The 19,483-nt window shown below is 41.8% G+C and overlaps 1 protein-coding gene across 1 annotated transcript in view; it reads right to left on the reverse strand.

The window, feature by feature from the left end:
• dntt (deoxynucleotidyltransferase, terminal) overlaps nucleotides 1-19,483 on the reverse strand; it is an 81,060-nt gene that overhangs the window by 25,179 nt on the left and 36,398 nt on the right. Inside the window, exons 8-10 of the mRNA XM_061837773.1 lie at nucleotides 12,075-12,177; nucleotides 7,129-7,377; nucleotides 6,760-6,843 (exon numbers count right to left, since the gene is read on the reverse strand). Coding sequence (XP_061693757.1) covers nucleotides 6,760-6,843; nucleotides 7,129-7,377; nucleotides 12,075-12,177 — 436 coding nt within the window. The remainder of the gene's footprint in view (nucleotides 1-6,759; nucleotides 6,844-7,128; nucleotides 7,378-12,074; nucleotides 12,178-19,483) is intronic.

Genomic DNA, 19,483 nt, shown 5'->3' on the forward strand with positions numbered 1-19,483 from the left:
GTCTTCGGGCAGGAAGCGGGGTACACCCTGAACTGGTTACCAGCCAATCACAGGGTACATGAAGACAGACAACAGCCGGACTCACAATCACACCTAGGGGCAATTTAGAGTCTCCAATGAATGCATGTTTTGGGGATGTAGGAGGAAACTGGAGTGCCTGGAGAAAACCCATACAGGCACCGGCACAACATGCAATCCTCTCACGGGTGGGGCCAGGATTTGAACCCTGGTCCTCAGAACTGTCAGGCCAACGCTCTGCAGCTGCCCCACCATCCCACTCTTTGTTTAAATTATTTCAAAATTGCCATCTTACAATTTCCACCAACAACATGTGTTTCTAATTCAGTTTCTTCTTTGATCCCTTATTTCTAGAGACAGCACACAGCAAGATTTCTGTAACCTGTCTACCTTCCAGCTTACAGGATTTGACAGTGGGAGTTAATGCAGCAAAATGAATAGTTAAGGCAATACAACTTTAGCTAACCTAAATGCCGCTTGTGTTGATTCAAGGGAGGTAATGCTCCACTGACCATAGCCTTCACAAAGGCCATAGTCATCTTAACTTATTTTTAAGGTGTTAGTGTGTTAAGGAATTCCTGGTTATATGGGTAGCTGGGATCATGTTTGGTAATTTGTGTGATTTTTTCACTGTTGTTTTTACCTGTCTTCAGTTCACATTAATTTAATCTATGAAAAAACAAATTTAAAAGTGGATCTTTAATTATTGTGCATGAACTTCAAGTTATTGTATCTCTCTATGCCAGTTGCAAGGCATGTCAAGATTCCCGGGGGCCAGTACTTAATTTGGAGATCACTAGATTGTGGTGGTATTTTTTTTTTATCTTTTTAAGCATTTTATTAATCTATTTATGGATAGATTTATCTTGCTACAAGAGTGGAAGCTGTTGTAGTTGGAAAGGGGTTGGCAACTTCAGTTTCTTCCACATTCACTTGTAGGTACAAGGGCAATGCATCCATCTTGTTCATTGGAGCTGATTTCTCATATTCACCTCATAAAATGTTCAAATATAAGCATGTTTATGTGTGACTTCTGCTGTCCATTTAAATGCACGGATGGCTGCACTGTCAGCAGGTCTGGCTTTGTCCTTGCATTTTAATAAACACCATCTGAGTTTTCTAGTTGTGTATAAAACTGTCATGAAACTGCCACCCCGTGAGCCCGAGAACCTGACCTCTGTCCCAAGGGAGCCGCTGATGGGACATTGCAGTGAAGGGGTGGGACCAATGTCAATCAGCATGCTGATACACTTTACAGTTGTCTCTCTACACTTGAAAACAGCCACATTGTTGGATGCATTTTAAATTATGTAGATGAAAAGAAAGGTTGGAATGATAGTATTGACCGAAGCCTCAGAGATGACTCTCCTCAAAGACTGTCGCCAAGAATATTTGTTTTCTTGTTTGTTGTATAAAATGTCAAGATTCCACTGTTGTGGATTTTTTTTTCTTCTTAAATTGTTTCAACATTGGGCAAAGACAATTGAAAAATCTATGTGCAAGAAGTTATTGTTTAAGTTAAAACTGGTTATAACTGGTGCCAGGGTGGGGCAGCTGCAGAGCGTTTGTCTCACAGTTCTGGGGACAGGGGTTCAAATCCCGGCGCCGCCTATGTGGAGTTTGCATGTTCTCCCTGTGCCTGTGTAGGTTTTCTCTGGGGTCCGGTTTTGCTCCCACATCCCAAACACATGCATTCATTGGAGACTCTACATTGCCCCTACATGTGATTGTGAGTGCGACTGTTATCTGCCTTCATGTACCCTGCGATTGGCTGGCAACCAGTTCAGGTTGTACCCCACCTCCTGCCCATTGACAGCTGGGATAGGCTCCAGCAATCCCGCAACTCTTGTGAGGATCAGCGGCTCAGAAAATGGATGGATGGATGGTCATAACTGTACTGCAAATTTTTGAAGCACATGACATGATGAACGTAAAGTTATTCTTGCTTTCATTTTCTGTGAGTACATACACAAATGTTTATGTGCATGTACTATATGCACACCTCCTGAAGACTGAATGCCCCGCAAAGTTTCACAGAATGATGAGATCCTTTTATGGCTGTATGATAGCAACCATCCAATTCAAGGGTATGTCCGAACATTTTGACATCAAATCCAGGGTGAAGCAAGACACCATCATCTTTGGCATCCTCTTCTCCTTCCTTCTGAAATATGCTTTTAGGAACTGAGCTCAGTGGGTGGACACAGACACAACATCAGATGGCAGCCTCTGAAAGGTTGCTGGAGTAAAAGCAAAAACCAAGGTGCGTGAGATCATAATCAGACACATGCTGGGCTGATGACACAGCAGTCAGCCTACACACTGCAAAATATCTCCAGTGTCTGATGGATGAATTCTCCCAGGCCAGCAAAGATTCTGGAAAAACCATCAACATGAAGATGAAGATCATAGTCCAAGATTTAGACACACCACCACCCAACTTAAAGTGATTCAGCAGTTCACTTACCTTGGTCCCACCATCACCGACAGCCTGTCCTTACACACTAAAATCAACAAATGCATCGGTAAGGGTGCCACAACCCTGGGGCAACTAACTATTCATGTATATGGGAACAGCAAGCTGAACACTAACGAAGTTGGAAGGGTAATCGCCTGCGTTAGCTAGCGCTGTTCAGACAACACAGACTGTGCTAGCTCGGCCACGTGCGGCGTAAAGAAAATGGTCGGCTCCCAAGAAGCAAATCTTTTAGGGTCAACTCAAATTTAGTGAAAGACCCTGAGGCCTCCCACAGCAGTTATGTCATAATGTCTGCAAGCGAGACATGAAAGCCCTGGATATCAGTACAGAGATCTGGTAGGACACTGCAGCAGCTGGCACTGCTTGCTCAGTAAACAGCTGAAGGCTGGCAAGGAGGAGATACAGAACACAGCAGAAGAGAGGAGAGCCATATGAAGACACGTGCACACGGGCACTCCTGACCAGTTACTTCCGCACTTTCGGCAGCAGAGATTGCTACATGAGCATTGGTCTAACTACCCACCAATGATGCTGTTCTAGTCACATCACCTCAAATACAAGGGGCCCAATATCCATGATTGGTAAGTCACTGAAGAAGGTCTGCCTATGCATGCTAAACAAAAATCTTCCACCTTTACTGCGACCACCTGTGTTGTAATGGTGCTGAATGGGTTTGATATACATATTTACTAAGATAATACTATAATTCTGAAAAATGTCCACCGTGGACTACATTTGAAGTAAACACTAATAAAGGCACCTACACATACCTACACTGTTTTAATAAGAAAAAAAGAATAATGAGCAGTGAATCTGGGTGCTTTACTCATGTTTAATAACTTGTTCAGCAAGTATTAAAACTGTGGCGATCGTGTCAATTTTTTCTGTTGATATAGTAGCATATTCTGCCAGATTTTGTTTTCCGTGATAACATCCTGGTGTAGTTGCAACCCAGGAAACATGACAGCACCATCAGAAATGCGTTCACAAAGCCATGTCTCTGTGAATCACATTGTGGCAGAAATTCCAAAGTCTTTCCTGGCCTTTGTGAAAAGATGGTCGTACATTTTGGTGGGTAGGGAGGATCAATTTGTTTCAGAATCCTCTTTAATGGAACTTGACCTACACACCATTTCACTTCCCTCTGTGGGGTTGCCTTTACGTCCATGCTCTGTAGACTGTGGCCGCCACTATGGTGAGTACCGGATTTTTCTCACTATGAGGCAGGTTTAAAAGCCTTTAATGTTCTCAAAATTTGACAGTGGGACAGCGGGAGCGCTAAACCAGTCAGACAACATTTGTACCCATGTTGGCAGCAATAAACCAATCAGACAACATTGTGTAATACATACAGTACGCACACTCACCTCCACCACGCCACCAGAAAGCAAAACTACCAGTAAACTGCAAAACAACATTTGTGGCTATCAGCTCCGCAGTTGTAAATGATAATAGAGCAGCCGCGAAACAATTCAGCATCAATGAATCTATGGTTCGGAAGTGAAGAAAGCAAGAAAATGAATTGCGCCAAGTTAAGAAGACACAGAGTTTCCATGGCAACAAAGTGAGGTGGCCACAGTGAAAACATATGTTTGAGCCAGCTACGAGAAAGTCTTTACAGTCAACATTCGACTGAAGACAATGACGATAACACATGGCATGAAGATCCAACAGTTTCAAGGAAGTCCGTCTTGGTGCTTTCGTTTTACAAGAAGTTCTCACCTCTACTGTGGTGCATCATCTCCCACCGGATTATGAAGAAAAGATTAATCTAAAAACTTGTATTTTTCAATAGTAGATTAAAGTTGAATTAAACTGTTTGCTTCTGTTACCTTGTTTATTTGTAGACCGTATCTTTTACCAGGTGCCCTTATGTGTAAATTAAGTACAGAAATAGACCCCATAATCTAGATTGTGCTTCATACGCTGATATGCTTTATGGTGGAGAAAATACGGTAAGTCAGAGAAAAAAATTGACAGACTTGTAAAAGTTGGTGAAAGAAACTCCAGGATTGAGCCCTGTTTAATCTTACTTTTATATAAGTGATTTGCGTAATGTCCCCAAAGACAAAAGAAAAATACATAAGTACTAGAGAGCACTTAACTGAAAAGACCACATGGTTAGGTGCGATCTTGAAATCTTGATTATTAAAATGTTGAATGATTACTTTTAAGTATTTCATTGAGTCAACAGTATCTTGGGCTCTGTAATTTATGAACGTGTAGTCCATCCCAGCCAACTTCAGGCAAAGGCAGATTACATCCTGAACTGGTCGCCAATCAGTCACATGACACATATTGACACCATCAAGTAGTCATCAATTAAAAGATGCTCTTGCGCTTACAGTCTCGCTGATAGTTTTCCCCATTGGAAATTAGCAAGAGCACTGCAAATGCAAAAGGAAGTTTGAATTCACGGAACTGGAAGTGTTAATGCAAGAGCCAAACAAATATATTTACTGACCTAATGGGAAAAAAATTAAATCAGCCCATGCTGCATCTCTCTGCTCTGTGTAAAACTCAGGAGGGACAGCAGAACCAAAAAAACTGCTCTGGGAGAGACCAAAACCAGTGCACTAAAATGACCAAGATGCAAGGAATGCAGATGCAGAGTTGAAAGGTGCTGTGAGATTGTATGACATGATTCCTTCTTTAGACTAGTTCAAGTTCAGCCCTTCAGGGGTCACCAACATTTCTGAAACTGAGAGCTACTTCTTGAGTACTGAATGATGTGAAGGGCTACCAGTTTGATACATGGTTATAAAATAAATGTTGTCAAATTACCTTAAATAATATGCAACTTATTGTTAACAATTGTCAATAAGTATTTCCCAGATTAATATGAAAATAATATCAATATGCAACACTTTATATAAGTCTCTGCCACTGTTTACATTTTCAAATGATCACGAAAATGATAACTATAACATTCCTAGAAAAACACAATTTCCATCACTGGTGACCTGCTTTTAGAACAGGACTGAAAGCTACTCATGTGGTCATTGGGGTCTACCTGGTCCTTGTGGACACCACATGATTGACTTATGACTTGGAGTTTTCTGAAGCTTCAAAATTGCATTTCTAAATATGGTGCAAATTTCTGTTTCTCCCAATTAAAAAATGTTTACACAAGCATAAAAGATCCATTCTCTTCGTCACTTCTTATTTTGCCTATGCTTCCTCATCATGTTTATAGACACCAATGCTGTTTGACATAATAGTTAAAGACGAAAAATCAGCCATCACAATTTGTTTCAGTTTTGATAAATTACGTTGCCTGTACTTCTTTTTTTTTTTTTAATACACTTCTCCCAAAACGCAACATAAACTGAATGGAGGTATCGTTCGGTTATATTTACGTCGGGTGAAACACCGGAAGAGCTGTAAAGCGTTGGTCTCACAGTTCTGAGGACCGGGGTTCAAATCCATGAGTTTGCATGTTCTCCCCGTGCCTGCGTGGGTTTTCTCTGGGCACACATGTTTCCTCGCCTATCCCTAAAAACATGCAGTAATTTAACATGCTAAATTGCCCCTAGGTGCGATTGTGAGTGTGATTGTTGTCTGTCTCCATGTGGCCTGCAATTGGCTCGCAACCAGTTCGGGCTGTACCCTGCCTCTGAGGATTGGCTCCAACACTCTTGCGACCCCCATAAGGATAAGCGGCTCAGAAGATTGATGGATGGATATGTTTGCGTGAGCGATCGAGTCTGCAATCAAGTCTTTTATACAGCAGGCCCTTTCTGTTAAGTCATACGAAAATTTTTAGCTTTCTTTTTATGCATACAACTCCCCACCAACTACATTTTGGTGTGACAGTCCCAGGTTTTTTTTTTTTTTGTATTTTTGTTTTTATTGCTTGTTCCAAATTTAAATAATAATAGCACTTTTATACATGGAGAATAAATGTATATACTTGCTGGAGCATTCCTTGGCTCTAGTTTTTCAAAGCACCATACACTGACTGACTTGATCACAAAAGACACACAATAAAATCTGCAGCTCAAGCTGGTGACTTCTCAGATAAGCCTTTTCAACCTTAATCATGTATTTTGTAAATAATTTTGCAACATTTCTTATATTTGTGTTAACATTGAAGGTTTTATGAAAAGGAAGGATTAGAACAACTTAATTTTGAATGTGACAGGATTGTGTAGCATTTGATAAAGTACAGTATTTCACCTCTGGATTCTTAAATAACACCCAAACATTGTTTTATGGTGTAGTGTCAGTATCAGTGTATTTCAGATATGTACGTACAGTACCTTGGTTTTGTCATAAAGCGTATGATTGTCCAAAATCATCCTTCTCTCTGACCGAGCAAACCTCCTCAGATCTCTGTCAAACTGCTGTGGGGAAAGAAAATAGCGAATTCAAAAACACGTTTTTCTCTATTTTCATGGTAATGTAAGAAATATGGTTGCATGAATAATTATTATTTAAGTTATTGATTTACATCATCACAAAGTCATATTGGAGAGAATAAACAAGCACAGGTTTGTCATTCCAGCAAAGCTTCATCATATAGATAATAATTATTTTGTCAAAAATTGAGCACATTTTTAAATTCTTTTAAGTGGTTATTGCTTTGGATTTTGTCTCTAGCATTTTTTGTTTGTTTGTTTGTACCATACCGTGGACCCAGTCCATCCCAAGAGAGCAAATGCATAACGATCCATCGGTGGCGATACCAAGTCCACACGCACTGCTCTCCAGCCTCTTTTGTCCCCCTCAGCACAGCTGAGACCTCCGTCCACCTGGCTGGCCTCCAATCGCAGGATCAGGAAACATTTTGCAAAATAGTCCATTGCCTCAAACCTATGGCAAGGCATCTTTGACGTGTGAAAAGTAGAAGTCTGGTAATCACAGTAGAGAAGAATCCCCTATAGAGGTGAACAGATTGAGAACACAAAACCACAAAATTATTGTTTTGTTTTTGTTTGTTTTTTCCCCCCATGTACTAACATTGTAGGGACAAGATAATCATTAACATTATAGTCACACTCTGCTGTTTACTGTGCTTTTAATTTACAATTCTTAACTATATACAGGAGATATTCTTGTACGACTCTTGACAAGGGAAAAAAAGGATAGCAAGTCTCGCTGGCTTAAATGGGAACCCAAGGGTCCTGACAGGAAAGGGGGATAAAATCAGCTTTCATCTAAAGCCCATGACTTTATAACAGCAAAAATGAATTTTATATGAGGGTCAGAGTTTGCAGATTTGAAGTTACCCCATTTGTAGTATGCTGAATTGAACCGATCCATGACAGAGCTCTGGTCAGTATGTGATGTGTTCCTAACAATTTTGTTCAAAGATAAGTCAAACCTGTGTCCATGAAACATTTTTTAATGCCATGAATAACATTGTCACTGTCATTCAAATAGAAATACAGTATACTGCATACAGTATATACTATAGTATGGTATATGGTATAGTACAAGTAACTAGCACACTTTGATTTGCGACTAGTCAAAGGTCCAAGTTCACATTTCGCCAGAAGTCAGCTGGGATAGGCTCCACCTCACTGGAATCTTGAATATGACAAGCCATATGAAAAATGCATGACTTGGTGGCTAACATGCAAAGGGAGATTAGGATCATTGGGACACACCCCTCCAACACATTAAGGTGACGGCTCAAAGAGAATATATATATATATATATATATATGTATATATATATATATATATATATATATATATATATATAAAATAAGTATTTGAACACTGTGCTATATTGCAAGTTCTTCAATCAATGGAGGAGTCTGAAATGTTCATCGTAGGTGCATTTCTACTGTGAGAGAGATAATCTAAAAAGAAAAATCCAGAAATCACAATGTATGATTTCATAACGATTTATTTGTGTGATACAGCTTCAAAGAAGTATTTGAACACCTGAGAAAACTAATGTTAATATTTGGTACAGAAGCCTTTGTTTGCAATTACAGAGGTCAAATGTTACCTGTAGTTGCTCACCAGGTTTTCACATACTGCAGGAGAGATTTTGGCCCACTCCACACAGATCTTCTCCAGATCAGACAGGTTTATGGGCTGTCGCTGAGAAACATGGAGTTTCAGCTCCCGCCACATATTTTCTCTTGGGTTTAGGTCTGGAGACTGGCTAGGCCACGCCAGAACCTTGATATGCTCCTTACGGAGCCACTCCTTGGTTGTCCTGGGTGTGTGCTTCGGGTCATTGCAATGTTGAAAGACCCAGCCACGACCCATCTTCAATGCTGTGACTGAGGGAAAGAGGTTGCTCCCCAAAATCTCACAATACATGGCCGCGGTCATCCTCTCCTTAATACAGTACAGTCATCTTGTCCCATGTGCAGAAAAATACCCCCAAAGCTTGATGCTACTACCCCCATGCTTCTTAGTAGGGATGGTGTTATTGGGATGGAACTCATCATTTGTCTTCCTCCAAACATGGTTCATGGAATTTTGACCAAAAAGTCCAATTTTGATCTCATCTGACCACAAAACTTTCTCCCATGACTCCTGCCGCCTGACATTCCGCGGACACGTATTGAAACATGTGTGTCGTTGCACACACAGACGATGTCTCGGTGCAGCAGGATGGATGGTTGGATAAAGAGAGAGAGAGAGAGAGAGAACAGTGAGAAATAGCGTGGAAAATTAAGTGAACACTGGGGAACAAATTTCCAAGTGTCACCCTCAAGTGCACACATGGATTGCTTTCTCTTTCTGCAATTAGAGATAACCGTTTACCTTCCAATAGGTTTCGGGATGGATTCTTTGAGTTCCCTTTGTGTTGTGCAGAGTAGTCAGTCACACTACAAGGGCAGCATAAAAGACCACATCTGCATTTAGAATCCCTCTACCATAAAGATTTGTTAAAAGAAAGAATAGTTCCATCAAAAGGACTGCTGTTGCCATACATGAGCTTGCAAATGAACGCAAATTCTACTTTTGACCAGCTGAGCGGGCAGCGTGGGATCGATTTCCACTCAATGATGCTGTCGATACATGCCCTGCAACTGAGTGGCAACCAGTTCAGGTTGCCGTTCGTCTTTCACCTGAAGTTAGCTGACATAAGCTCCACCACTCCCGCAAACCTTGTGAGGATAAGCGGCTTGGAAATGGATAAATGGAGTTTTCACTACCTGATGTTAGTACATTACTTTTGGCCTTGAATCATATTGATGCCTCTGGAGAAAAACATTAATGTTTCTGGTGACAGTAATATGGAAACCTTAAGTACCTGAATATATTTAATTTAGGCTCTCTGGTTTGGGAACTTCTAGCATACATATATGCTTGGAGTGCATTCTCTCTTATTTTTTTCCTGTCTTGGTATTTCTGTTTGATGCACAAACACTCAAAAAGTCATGCAAAAAAAAAAAAAAAAATAGATGTCCTGAAGTTCTCATCTCAGTATCGCAGTGGAGTGTTTAGGCCGATGGCAGTCTGTAATCATCTCCAATGCAATCGGTAATGTCAGAAAACATCTAAGAGTAAGCTTATTGCAAAGTTTACAGAGGGAATTACAGAGAATGATGCAGACGCAAAGATAATCCTTCACCTAAAGCTTTGCCTCTGAGTGCAGGGGGGACGAAGGGGATGATTGGCATCTGGATGTTTTTTCCTCATGTTTATCTACTTGCAGTTTTTTTTTTTTTTTTTTTTTTAAAGATAACAACATGGTCATAGCGCGCAAGCCAACATTCAGAGGACAAACATAATGCTGTGAGGGATGCATAGCACTGTGATATCATCTTGTAATGTGTCCGACTCACAGAAAGGAAACTTCTAAACGCTGCCTGGAAGTTGCAGATTAACATGTTGTCGCCAAGAGCTTTTGAACTGGGCTGTGACTTTGATTGACTTTGTGTGTGTGTTCGTGTGTGTGTGTGTGTGTGTGTGTGTGTGTGTCTGTGTGTGCCCTAAATGCCAGTTGAAGTAGTATATATAACTGACCAGATTTTATTTAGATGTAACAGAGAGATCTAATCTCAGCTGGATTGACAGCACGGCCTGAATCACTTATCCAACCAGAAGTAGAACACTTGAATCTGTTACTGCATTGAGTTGGCACAAATGTATAACAATAAAGCTGAATCGTATTATGATGGCAGGCAATGCTGACAGGGCTCAGCCTTTGGAAAGCAACGCTGCACAGTATTGAATGACACTGATGCAAGATGAATAGACGCAATCCTAAGTGACTCGTTTGTCTGCTTTTAAAATGTGTGCTGACTTCGCCTCGGCCCATAAGTTATGCTTTAAAAAAACAAAAACAAAATGTTGATGACATTTGTTTTGCGAGAATATTTCTAACTCCATAGATGTTGGACGTTGATGGTTGGAGAACTTGAGATGTTGTTTGAGGCAGGGTCACTTATATTAGCTGAGTGAATGTGCGTGAGTCCTTTGGATGCAATTGTCAATGACAAGATCGACTTTTATTGTGTAATTTTCCGTTGTCCTGGTGGCTGCTGACTGGCCCAACTCCATACGTTTTTTTTTTTTTCCTCAAGCCTGCTGAGAGGAACGTTATTAGACATATCCCGCTGTTCTTTTCTGGTCACCAAAAACTTTTCTAACACCATCCCAGCCTGTTTAAATCACAAGCTCCCTTCATTCCTAGCTACTGTTCACACATGCTTTTCACAACTTTAACTCACCTGCTCCCCCTGTAAGGAACAAGTGGCGACAAATCGTGTTCTCATATGTAGCAAGTAAGAGGAGATTCTTCTCTTTGGACCTCTGAAGGATGCCGGGTATGTTGAGGTGTGGATGCAAAAAGGGACAGAGGATGTGAGGCTTATTTTAATACGAAATTGGTGAGGGATATTTTGGAGAGCTCAGTCGAACATCTGTTGCACTCGTTATGTAATACAAAGTGGGTTTTTTTTCCCCCCAAATGGTAACGGCAGTATTAGTAGGGAAGGATTCTGCAAGATATAGTCCATAGTTTTTCTTTTTAATTTACCACCTATAGTGGTCCAGGTTAATCTAGTTCAATTTCCTTCCTACATAGTAAAACATATGATCTCGTAACCAAAACATAACTACAGTTACTAATGATTCAGCACTAATTCAATGCACACGTTACACAGACACTCAAAATATCTTGAGGTCTTCCATCACGTGATGTCTTTGTACTGGCCTTTAAGGTCTTCTCTTGTAGCTTAACAGAAGTTTGGAGTTCATTCTGGTATCTTTTTTATGAAAATCAATCAATCCATTTTCTATACTATTTCTTCTCTTTGGGGTCACAGGTGAGCCGGAGTCATACGACCTGACTTTTGGACAAGAGGCTAATGATGAGGTGGTCACAGGTGAGCCGGAGTCATACAACCTGACTTTTGGACAAGAGGCTAATGATGAGGTTCATACTGACAAACAACCATTTACGCTGACCACTGGTGCCAATGCTTAATTGCCCCACTGAAATTGAATTTACTGGACATGTTTAAATTAATTGTGTTCATTTTTATACCCACACCGTGTCAACGTACATTTACAATACTACAAAACTGAGTTAGCACAGTGTCTCAACAGCTTCTGTAATGTTCATTTTGTCAAAAACTATTTAGCAAGAAGTCACATACTTGTTTTTTGAAGGTATCAATGATGTTGCGTAGAACAGATTCCTCCTTTCCCACCTCATGTGTTGTGACAATAAAGTCCACATCATGGCCGACCTCCTTCCCCCTGGAAACAAAGACAGAGCATGCATGCAATGTGTGTGGGAAATTACATTTCAGTTATTAAATAATGTACATGACCTTTTTTTCTACCTCTCAATTTGTTTAAGGGCGAAAAAAATTGTCATTTATGAGGGGAAATATTTTACATAACCATTTTTCTGGCTGTGTGCCATCAAAAAGAAACCACAATAGAGTCCGACAAGGCTTACATAGTGGATTTTTTGCTGTCAGCATAACTGCAGGCACAGTTTACTGAGAAGAAATCTATCGGGGAAAAAGCCTCAGAGCAGAAGACCGACGTATGCATGACGCTCAAAAAGAATATATAAAAGAATCTGTCAGGGATATGGCCACTAGATGAGTTACAGCAGTCTGTTACAAATTTCTGATATCAAAACACTCTTGTGGCCTTTAAAGATGTGTTCGCTAAAGCGGAAATCCACTGGTTTGCATTAACAATGTATCCAATAGGTCATGTAATATGTACTCTATTTTGACAATGTGATGTTAATTTCCTCATTTAATGGTGTTTTGAAAAGATTTTTATCGACAATTACGAATTTTCAGGGGCACTGCCATTTTCGCGAGTCACATGAACGACGTGCACAAATGTGACGTGTTACGTGCCGCAACAAAAGCTCGATTACATGGGACACCATATATGCCCAGCGCTGATTTCTCGGATTTATCCTCATCCGATGAAGAAATTGCAGTATCGGTTGATCAGGAAGATGTAAGAATACTTCCATACTGTCATGCTCCTGGCTTCCTGCCCAGGCTGGGCGTGGCTAGCCAATTAGTCAGCGCACACCTGCACCTTGTCCCAGCTGATGCCTCCCAGTATATAGAGGACCCGGGGGACGACTTGTCCTCTGACAGATCGTCGTCCTTGATGCCTCGTTCCCGCAGTCCTGTTTGCCTGACTTCTGCTCTCCGTGTACCGACCCACGCCTGTCCACTGACCACCCTCATAAGCCTGCCGTACTATTACTTCTGATTGTTTGGACTGTCTGCTTGGTCCCAGACCTTGGACCGAATAAATGTTTCCTCTGCACTGTCTGCTTGTCTCTCGAGTCGTGCATTTGGGTCCACCCTCGAGCCCCGTTCATGACACATACACAGCCGTGAGCGCTCAGCCGCTTGGTTGATCAGGAAGAAGGAGGAATATTTCCATACACAGCCAAGAGCGGCATTGCTGTGAGCAGCCGAACCGTGAGCTCACGCCCAGACCCTGGAGCTTGCTCGCCGAGGAGGGAGCTCATGGCTCCCTCGAGCCCCGGAGCTTGCTCGCAGAGTTCAGTGAGCGAGCTGCGGATCATGGCTGTGGATGGAAGTTTTCCTCCGTCTTCCTGAGAAGATAATCAGGAAGGCATAGGAATACTTCCATATAAAGCCGTGAGCGGTACTGCCGCTCGGCCACTCGGTTGATCGTCCTCTTTCACTCGGTTCCGCTTCACTATGTCCTACCGGAGAGGGACCAAGAACGGGAAACCTGATGCGCTGGCACTGAGGGGCAAGGTGACAAACTGGGCCCACACGAATCACACCGTGTCACCCGGGCATGGCAGTCGGTGGTTAAACAGCGCTTTTGGTGGCCGAACATCAAAAAAGACGTCCGAGAATATATCAATGCATGCCTGGGTTGCGCTGCCAACAAACTCTCCCAGCAACGGCCTGCAAGAGCGCTTCGTCCGCTGCCTGTCCCTCGACGTCCATGGTCCCTAGATTTTGTGACCGGTTTTCCGATTTCACAAGGTCCCACCGCCATGCTTTCAGTCAGTAATTGATTAGTTCTCAAAGATGGTTCACTTCATCCCGCTGCCGAAAATCCCCCTCTGCCCAGCAGACTGCCGAGCTCCTGTTGGACAAAGTGCTCTTGTACCACGGCTTGCCGACCAACGTGGTGTTAGACAGCGGACAGCGAGTTTGCTTGCTGATAGGAGCCACTGCGAGTCTTTCCTTGGGTCAGCACCCAGAGTCCCGTGGCCGGACCGAACGGGTGAATCAGGACATGGAAAATGGTCTCTGTTGCCTGGCTTCCGTGACGCCGCCTCAGGGACTGGGCAGCTCAGCTGGGTGGAATACTCCCACAACTCCCTTCCCTCGGCATCGACAGGTATGTCGCCCTTCCATGTGGTGCATGGCTACCCTCCCACTCTCTTCCCGTCTCTTGACACTGACTCACCGGTGCCATCAGCATTGGCCATGGTAAGGCGGTGTAGCAGACCTGGGAACGAGCTTGACAAATGCTCTTATGTATGGGGTGCAGCGGACTGCAGGAGGTTGAGGGCACCGACCGATAAAGTTGGACAGCACGTCTGGCTGTCAGTGAGAGGCCTCCTGCTATGGAAGGAATCTCGCAAGCTGGCCCCCTGGTTCGTCAGCCCTTTCCCTGTCACCAAGATGATCAACCCAGTTGCAGTATCTTTGAAACTCCCAAGATCGATGCGGGTCCACCCTACCTTTCATGTCAGTCTGCTCAAGCCAGCTCAGTCATCTCCGTTGGTCCCGCCTGCCATACCCCCTCCTCCCCCTCGCATGGTTGATGGGGGCCCGGTCTACACTACGCCGGCTCCTTTTGTCCTGCTGTTGGGGAAGGGGTGTCCAGTACCTGGTAGACTGGGAGGGCTACGGTCTCGAAGAACGATCATGGATCCTGTCCCTGGTCAGTATGTCCACCGCAAAGTTCTGACTTCTTAGATTTGGGGTGGAATATAGGAAGCTAAGTCCTTCTTTGTGGATTTGGCGTATTCTCCCAATATATAGGTTTTGTCTGGGTACTCTGGGTTCCTTCCAACATTTAAAAAATACTAAAATGTTCATTAAGTTCATTGAAGACAACTTTCTTGTATGAAAGTTCGCCGCACACTGAGCGATGGGGCCTAATACCACTGAGCTGTTGTGCAGTGTCCTGCGTTTGGAATCTGTTTTCACCAGTGGCTGATCAGTCGGTTTTGCTGCAAATTACAACTAATCAAAATGAACAAAAACTTTCATTTATGAAAAAAGTACATTTCCAGGATTTACACAAAAGATAGAATGCCAGATGTGCCATCCCCAAATCATAAAGTGTAAATTAAGTATCAAAAGCAGTTTTTTACAACAATAGTTAACTATATTTCTAATTTTTAATGTGCCTGTGGATTAAAAAAATCAAAGCTTGTGGCCAAAATGTATACGTGTAGTACACACCGTGTTGGGTACACTGAAGTGAAGAGAATCCAGTGAGCTTTTTCTAGAATATTGGAATTATAATCATCTTTATTGGCCAAGTATGTAAACAACAGACAGACTTGGGCAGACTTGTTCAAAGGCGAGAGAGTGAGTACATTGGTAGAAGGGTGCTGAGGATGGAGCTGCCAGGGAAAAGAGCGAGAGGAAGACCAAAGAAAAGGTTGATGGATATTGTGAGGGAGGACATGAGGACAGTGGGTGTTAGAGAAGAGGATATACGAGATAGGCTTAGATGGAAAAAGATGACACGCTGTGGCGACCCCTAATGGGACAAGCCGAAAAAAAAGAAGAAGAAGATGTAAACAACAAACAATGAATTTGACTCAGGTAATTATTGTCACCCGTTCCCTGTCTCTTGGGCAACCTAATTTCTTTTTAATTTTAATCTATATTTTTATGATAAAGTTCAATTTAGTGTATGTGCAGCATGAAATGCTTATCCTTTAAAGGCTCACTATTCAGGGTATCCTTGGATGCAACTACTCATTGTGCTGGGGTGAGTTGCTAACTTTTCATTCATTTCACTCCTTTTTATTTTTTTCCATCCAATCCAATGGTGTTCAAGCACATCATCTAGTGTATGCAACAGGCCCTAGTAGGAATGTTTGTTTGTCTATACCTGCCCTGGGATTTGCTGTTTACCTGTCAATTGGACACCCTGACTCTTGCCCAAAATTGGGTGGGATTAGCTGCAGACACTAACCTCAACAAGCAGTATTAAAGATGGATGCACAAACTCAGAGCTAATAAAATCAACTTTAGCATAAACATATTGATCACAAATTTGTTGCTATGTCGACGCCAGCTCCAGAGAAAAGGAATGGACTGTGACATACTTTTCTGTAAATTTGCACAATGGCTGTCCACATGCAGACACTCCAAAAGACATTGGGAATTTAGCCACTCTAGGACCAGATACTGAATTTTGGCTCTGTTTGGACAAAATACTGAGATGACAAAAATTTTGTTTTTTTTAAACATTTCATGTGAACACCCCTGATTTCAATGTCGTAAGATCTTCCGATCAGATGCAATTTTTTTAGATTCAAAATAGAGGTCCCAGAAGCTGGAGCTTATGAACTAAGAGGTTTTAGATTTTAGTTTATTCATGAAGATCCAATGTGATCAAATGATATTGTTTCCTCCCAATCTACCGTTTACACAGTATTTTGACACATACCAACCAGACTTAGGTGACATATTGCAAAGACAAAAGGAAAAGGTGTTTTCCTAGCAGTGGCTCGCTCTGGGCTCATTATCAAAACTCTCAGAATCCATGATGAAAAGAAACATTGTGTTCTTGTGATTACAGTGACCCACTAAAACAGCCGTGTCTGCAGTTTGACTGTCAGAACAATGCTGACACAAACACACAGCAAACAAAGGTGACAAATAAATGACAGAAGTTGAATGTGGCCTCTGCTTCAGCTTTATCCTTTGCCTATGCTTACTTCCAGATTGGGCAAGTGCCATTTGAAACTGATCATTATACACTCACTTAGTCACACATACATACACACACAAACATACACACAACTCCTTTTGTAATAGCAAAGTGAAATGACAATGTCAGGGACAATATAGATCCAGGAGAAGGATAAATTGCTGATTGTGTTCTCTCTTCTCTATCTCCCTTACCTTCTCGTAACAAATGAATCATGAAGACATGAGAGAGCAACATCAAAGCAGCGAAGATGGGCTACGAATAGCCTGATAGAAAGGATCAGAGTTCGCCATAGCTAATTTAGGGAGCAACTAAGTCTTCAAAATTAGCCATGCGTGCTCTAACCAAGGCATGAGAATGTTAATGTTTAGTGTTAGTGGCAGGGAGCATGTATACCCTGAGCGGATGTTGATTTTGTCAAATTCACTTTATTTGCTCTCATACTTTAATTTATTCAGCTTCCACTAAAGCACACTTATTTACTTTCAGGCTTGGGTGTGGTGTGGATCTGTGAAAATATACATTAACGTCACTCATATTTTACTTACACTGCAATACTTACAGTATTTCCATTACAGATTCCCATCTGCTGAATGTGCAACTTCCACATAAACCCAACAGCACTCTAAATTGGCAAGGCTGAGATTCTACAACATTTCCAGTTCGTGTGGGGTGTTAAAAAAACATGAAGCGAAGCTCGCCAGTTCACCAGCAGCCTCTGCTATGCTGGCAAATCTCACTTGTGTGTGCTGAATAAATGTATGCCATGAATAGCAAAATCACAAACAGGGAGGGACACTGAGATCATCAGGATACATTCATACCTCTCTTGGACATCCACTATCTCTAATCAGGGTGTGGATGCGTACATAGCATAGGAATAGTTCGTTGATGAACTAGGACACATTCAATATACAATACACTTCTCAGATCTCTGGATAGCCGTGCATTATTAGTATGTTGCACGGGTGTGCAGCTACTTCAACTAATACCGCTTCGGCCAGCAGAAAAATGGATGAAAGCACATAAGTCCCATTCTCTCAAGCCAAGAGAGCGTTTTTGTTCCATTTCTTTACAATCTCCATAAGTCATCCATTTACGGTCATCTGTGTCACCAAGCACACAAAGAAGAAAGTGTAAATTCAGCTAGTCTTATTTTGTGTGAGGAAAAATGATAAATTATTAAGTCTTTTAGCACAAAGTGCATGAAATATTAAAGGTTATTTACAAATTTGGGTGGATGATGGGGTGAGATGTATGAATAATACAGATATGGGGAGTGTTGCTTCTGGAAATGTCAACCAATGTGAGGAAAGAAAAGTTTATTCGCAGTAAAAAGTAGCTAGCTACAGAAAGGAAATGGCTTCCATGGCAATGATGTACCTCTTCACATTCTGTTTTGACTCACTGCAAGAAATCGGAGGTGATAATGAAGAGGTTTTAACATGAATACAAGAAAAAACTTTTAACGAGCTACATCTCATGACAGAGTACATTTAGTTTTTCTTTTTTTTTTTCTTAAAGCATTCATCAAGCCATTTTTTCTATGCCTCTTATGTTCAGGGTAGCAAATCCCAGCCGACATTGGGTGAAAACCAAAGTATAGTGTATGTCATTGTTGTTTTCATTTAGTATTTCTTTCTCATGTTTGACATGAAAATTTATTTGATTGTACAACTTTTGTCTAGTCTAGCTTGGGGTCCACAATTCGGTGTTTTCGCCAGTCTAACGTTGATAAGGTATGCGAAAATAGTTCACGGCAGGTATGACAAAGGATGTATTTCACACCCAAAGTATAATAAAAATGTTCCCTCTCACTCTGGCCCATATGGTCAACCAGCATGTCAAACAGGATGGATGGATGGATGGATGGTAAAGACATGGCCCACAAAATGTCCTTTTGAAAATCAATTAGTTTTCTTGGTATGAGTATTTAAATTTGAAATATCTGTTATGACAACAGGCCTAGAATCTTTGTAACACATCATATATCGATGGGGGGGTTTTTTGTATTTCAAGTTATTGCTGCTGCTGCACTGCATACTTAATGGTGGTCGCTGATGGTGTAGTGTCACATTTGTATGACTTCAGGGCAGGCAGCTTGGGTTCAGTTCCAACTCATTGACGGTGTGAATGTGAATCTGAATGATTCTCTGTGTCTCCTGCGACAGAATGGTGACCAGTTAAGTGTACATTAATCTGTTTTACGCTCGGCTCAGATAGGCGCTGGCGCCACCCAACCCTGAATAGGATAATAGTGAAGGCGATAGATGGATGGATGGATGGAGGATGGATGGATGGATGGATGGATGGATGGATGGATGGATACTGAATGATGTCCCTAAAGGTGAAATTCAACTTACTCTCCAGTGTACTGCATAACTATGCCCACATGTCGAAGTGTCCTTGGACAAGATGCTAAAACCTAATTTACTCCCAGTGGGCCTGGCAGTAGTGGTACATTATTGTATGAATGTGTGTGTGAGTGGGTGAATGTGAGGTTTTATAAAGCACTTTGGGCACTTTCACAGTGTAAATTAAACAAATAGCAGCTAGATAGGAGATAAGCGCAGTCCATTTACCATAATTTGTGTTGCACAACATATAACACATGTAGGCATGTAAGGAGAAA

The sequence above is a fragment of the Syngnathoides biaculeatus genome, chromosome 12 (assembly GCF_019802595.1).
Source record: "Syngnathoides biaculeatus isolate LvHL_M chromosome 12, ASM1980259v1, whole genome shotgun sequence".
Taxonomy (NCBI): Eukaryota; Metazoa; Chordata; class Actinopteri; order Syngnathiformes; family Syngnathidae; genus Syngnathoides; species Syngnathoides biaculeatus.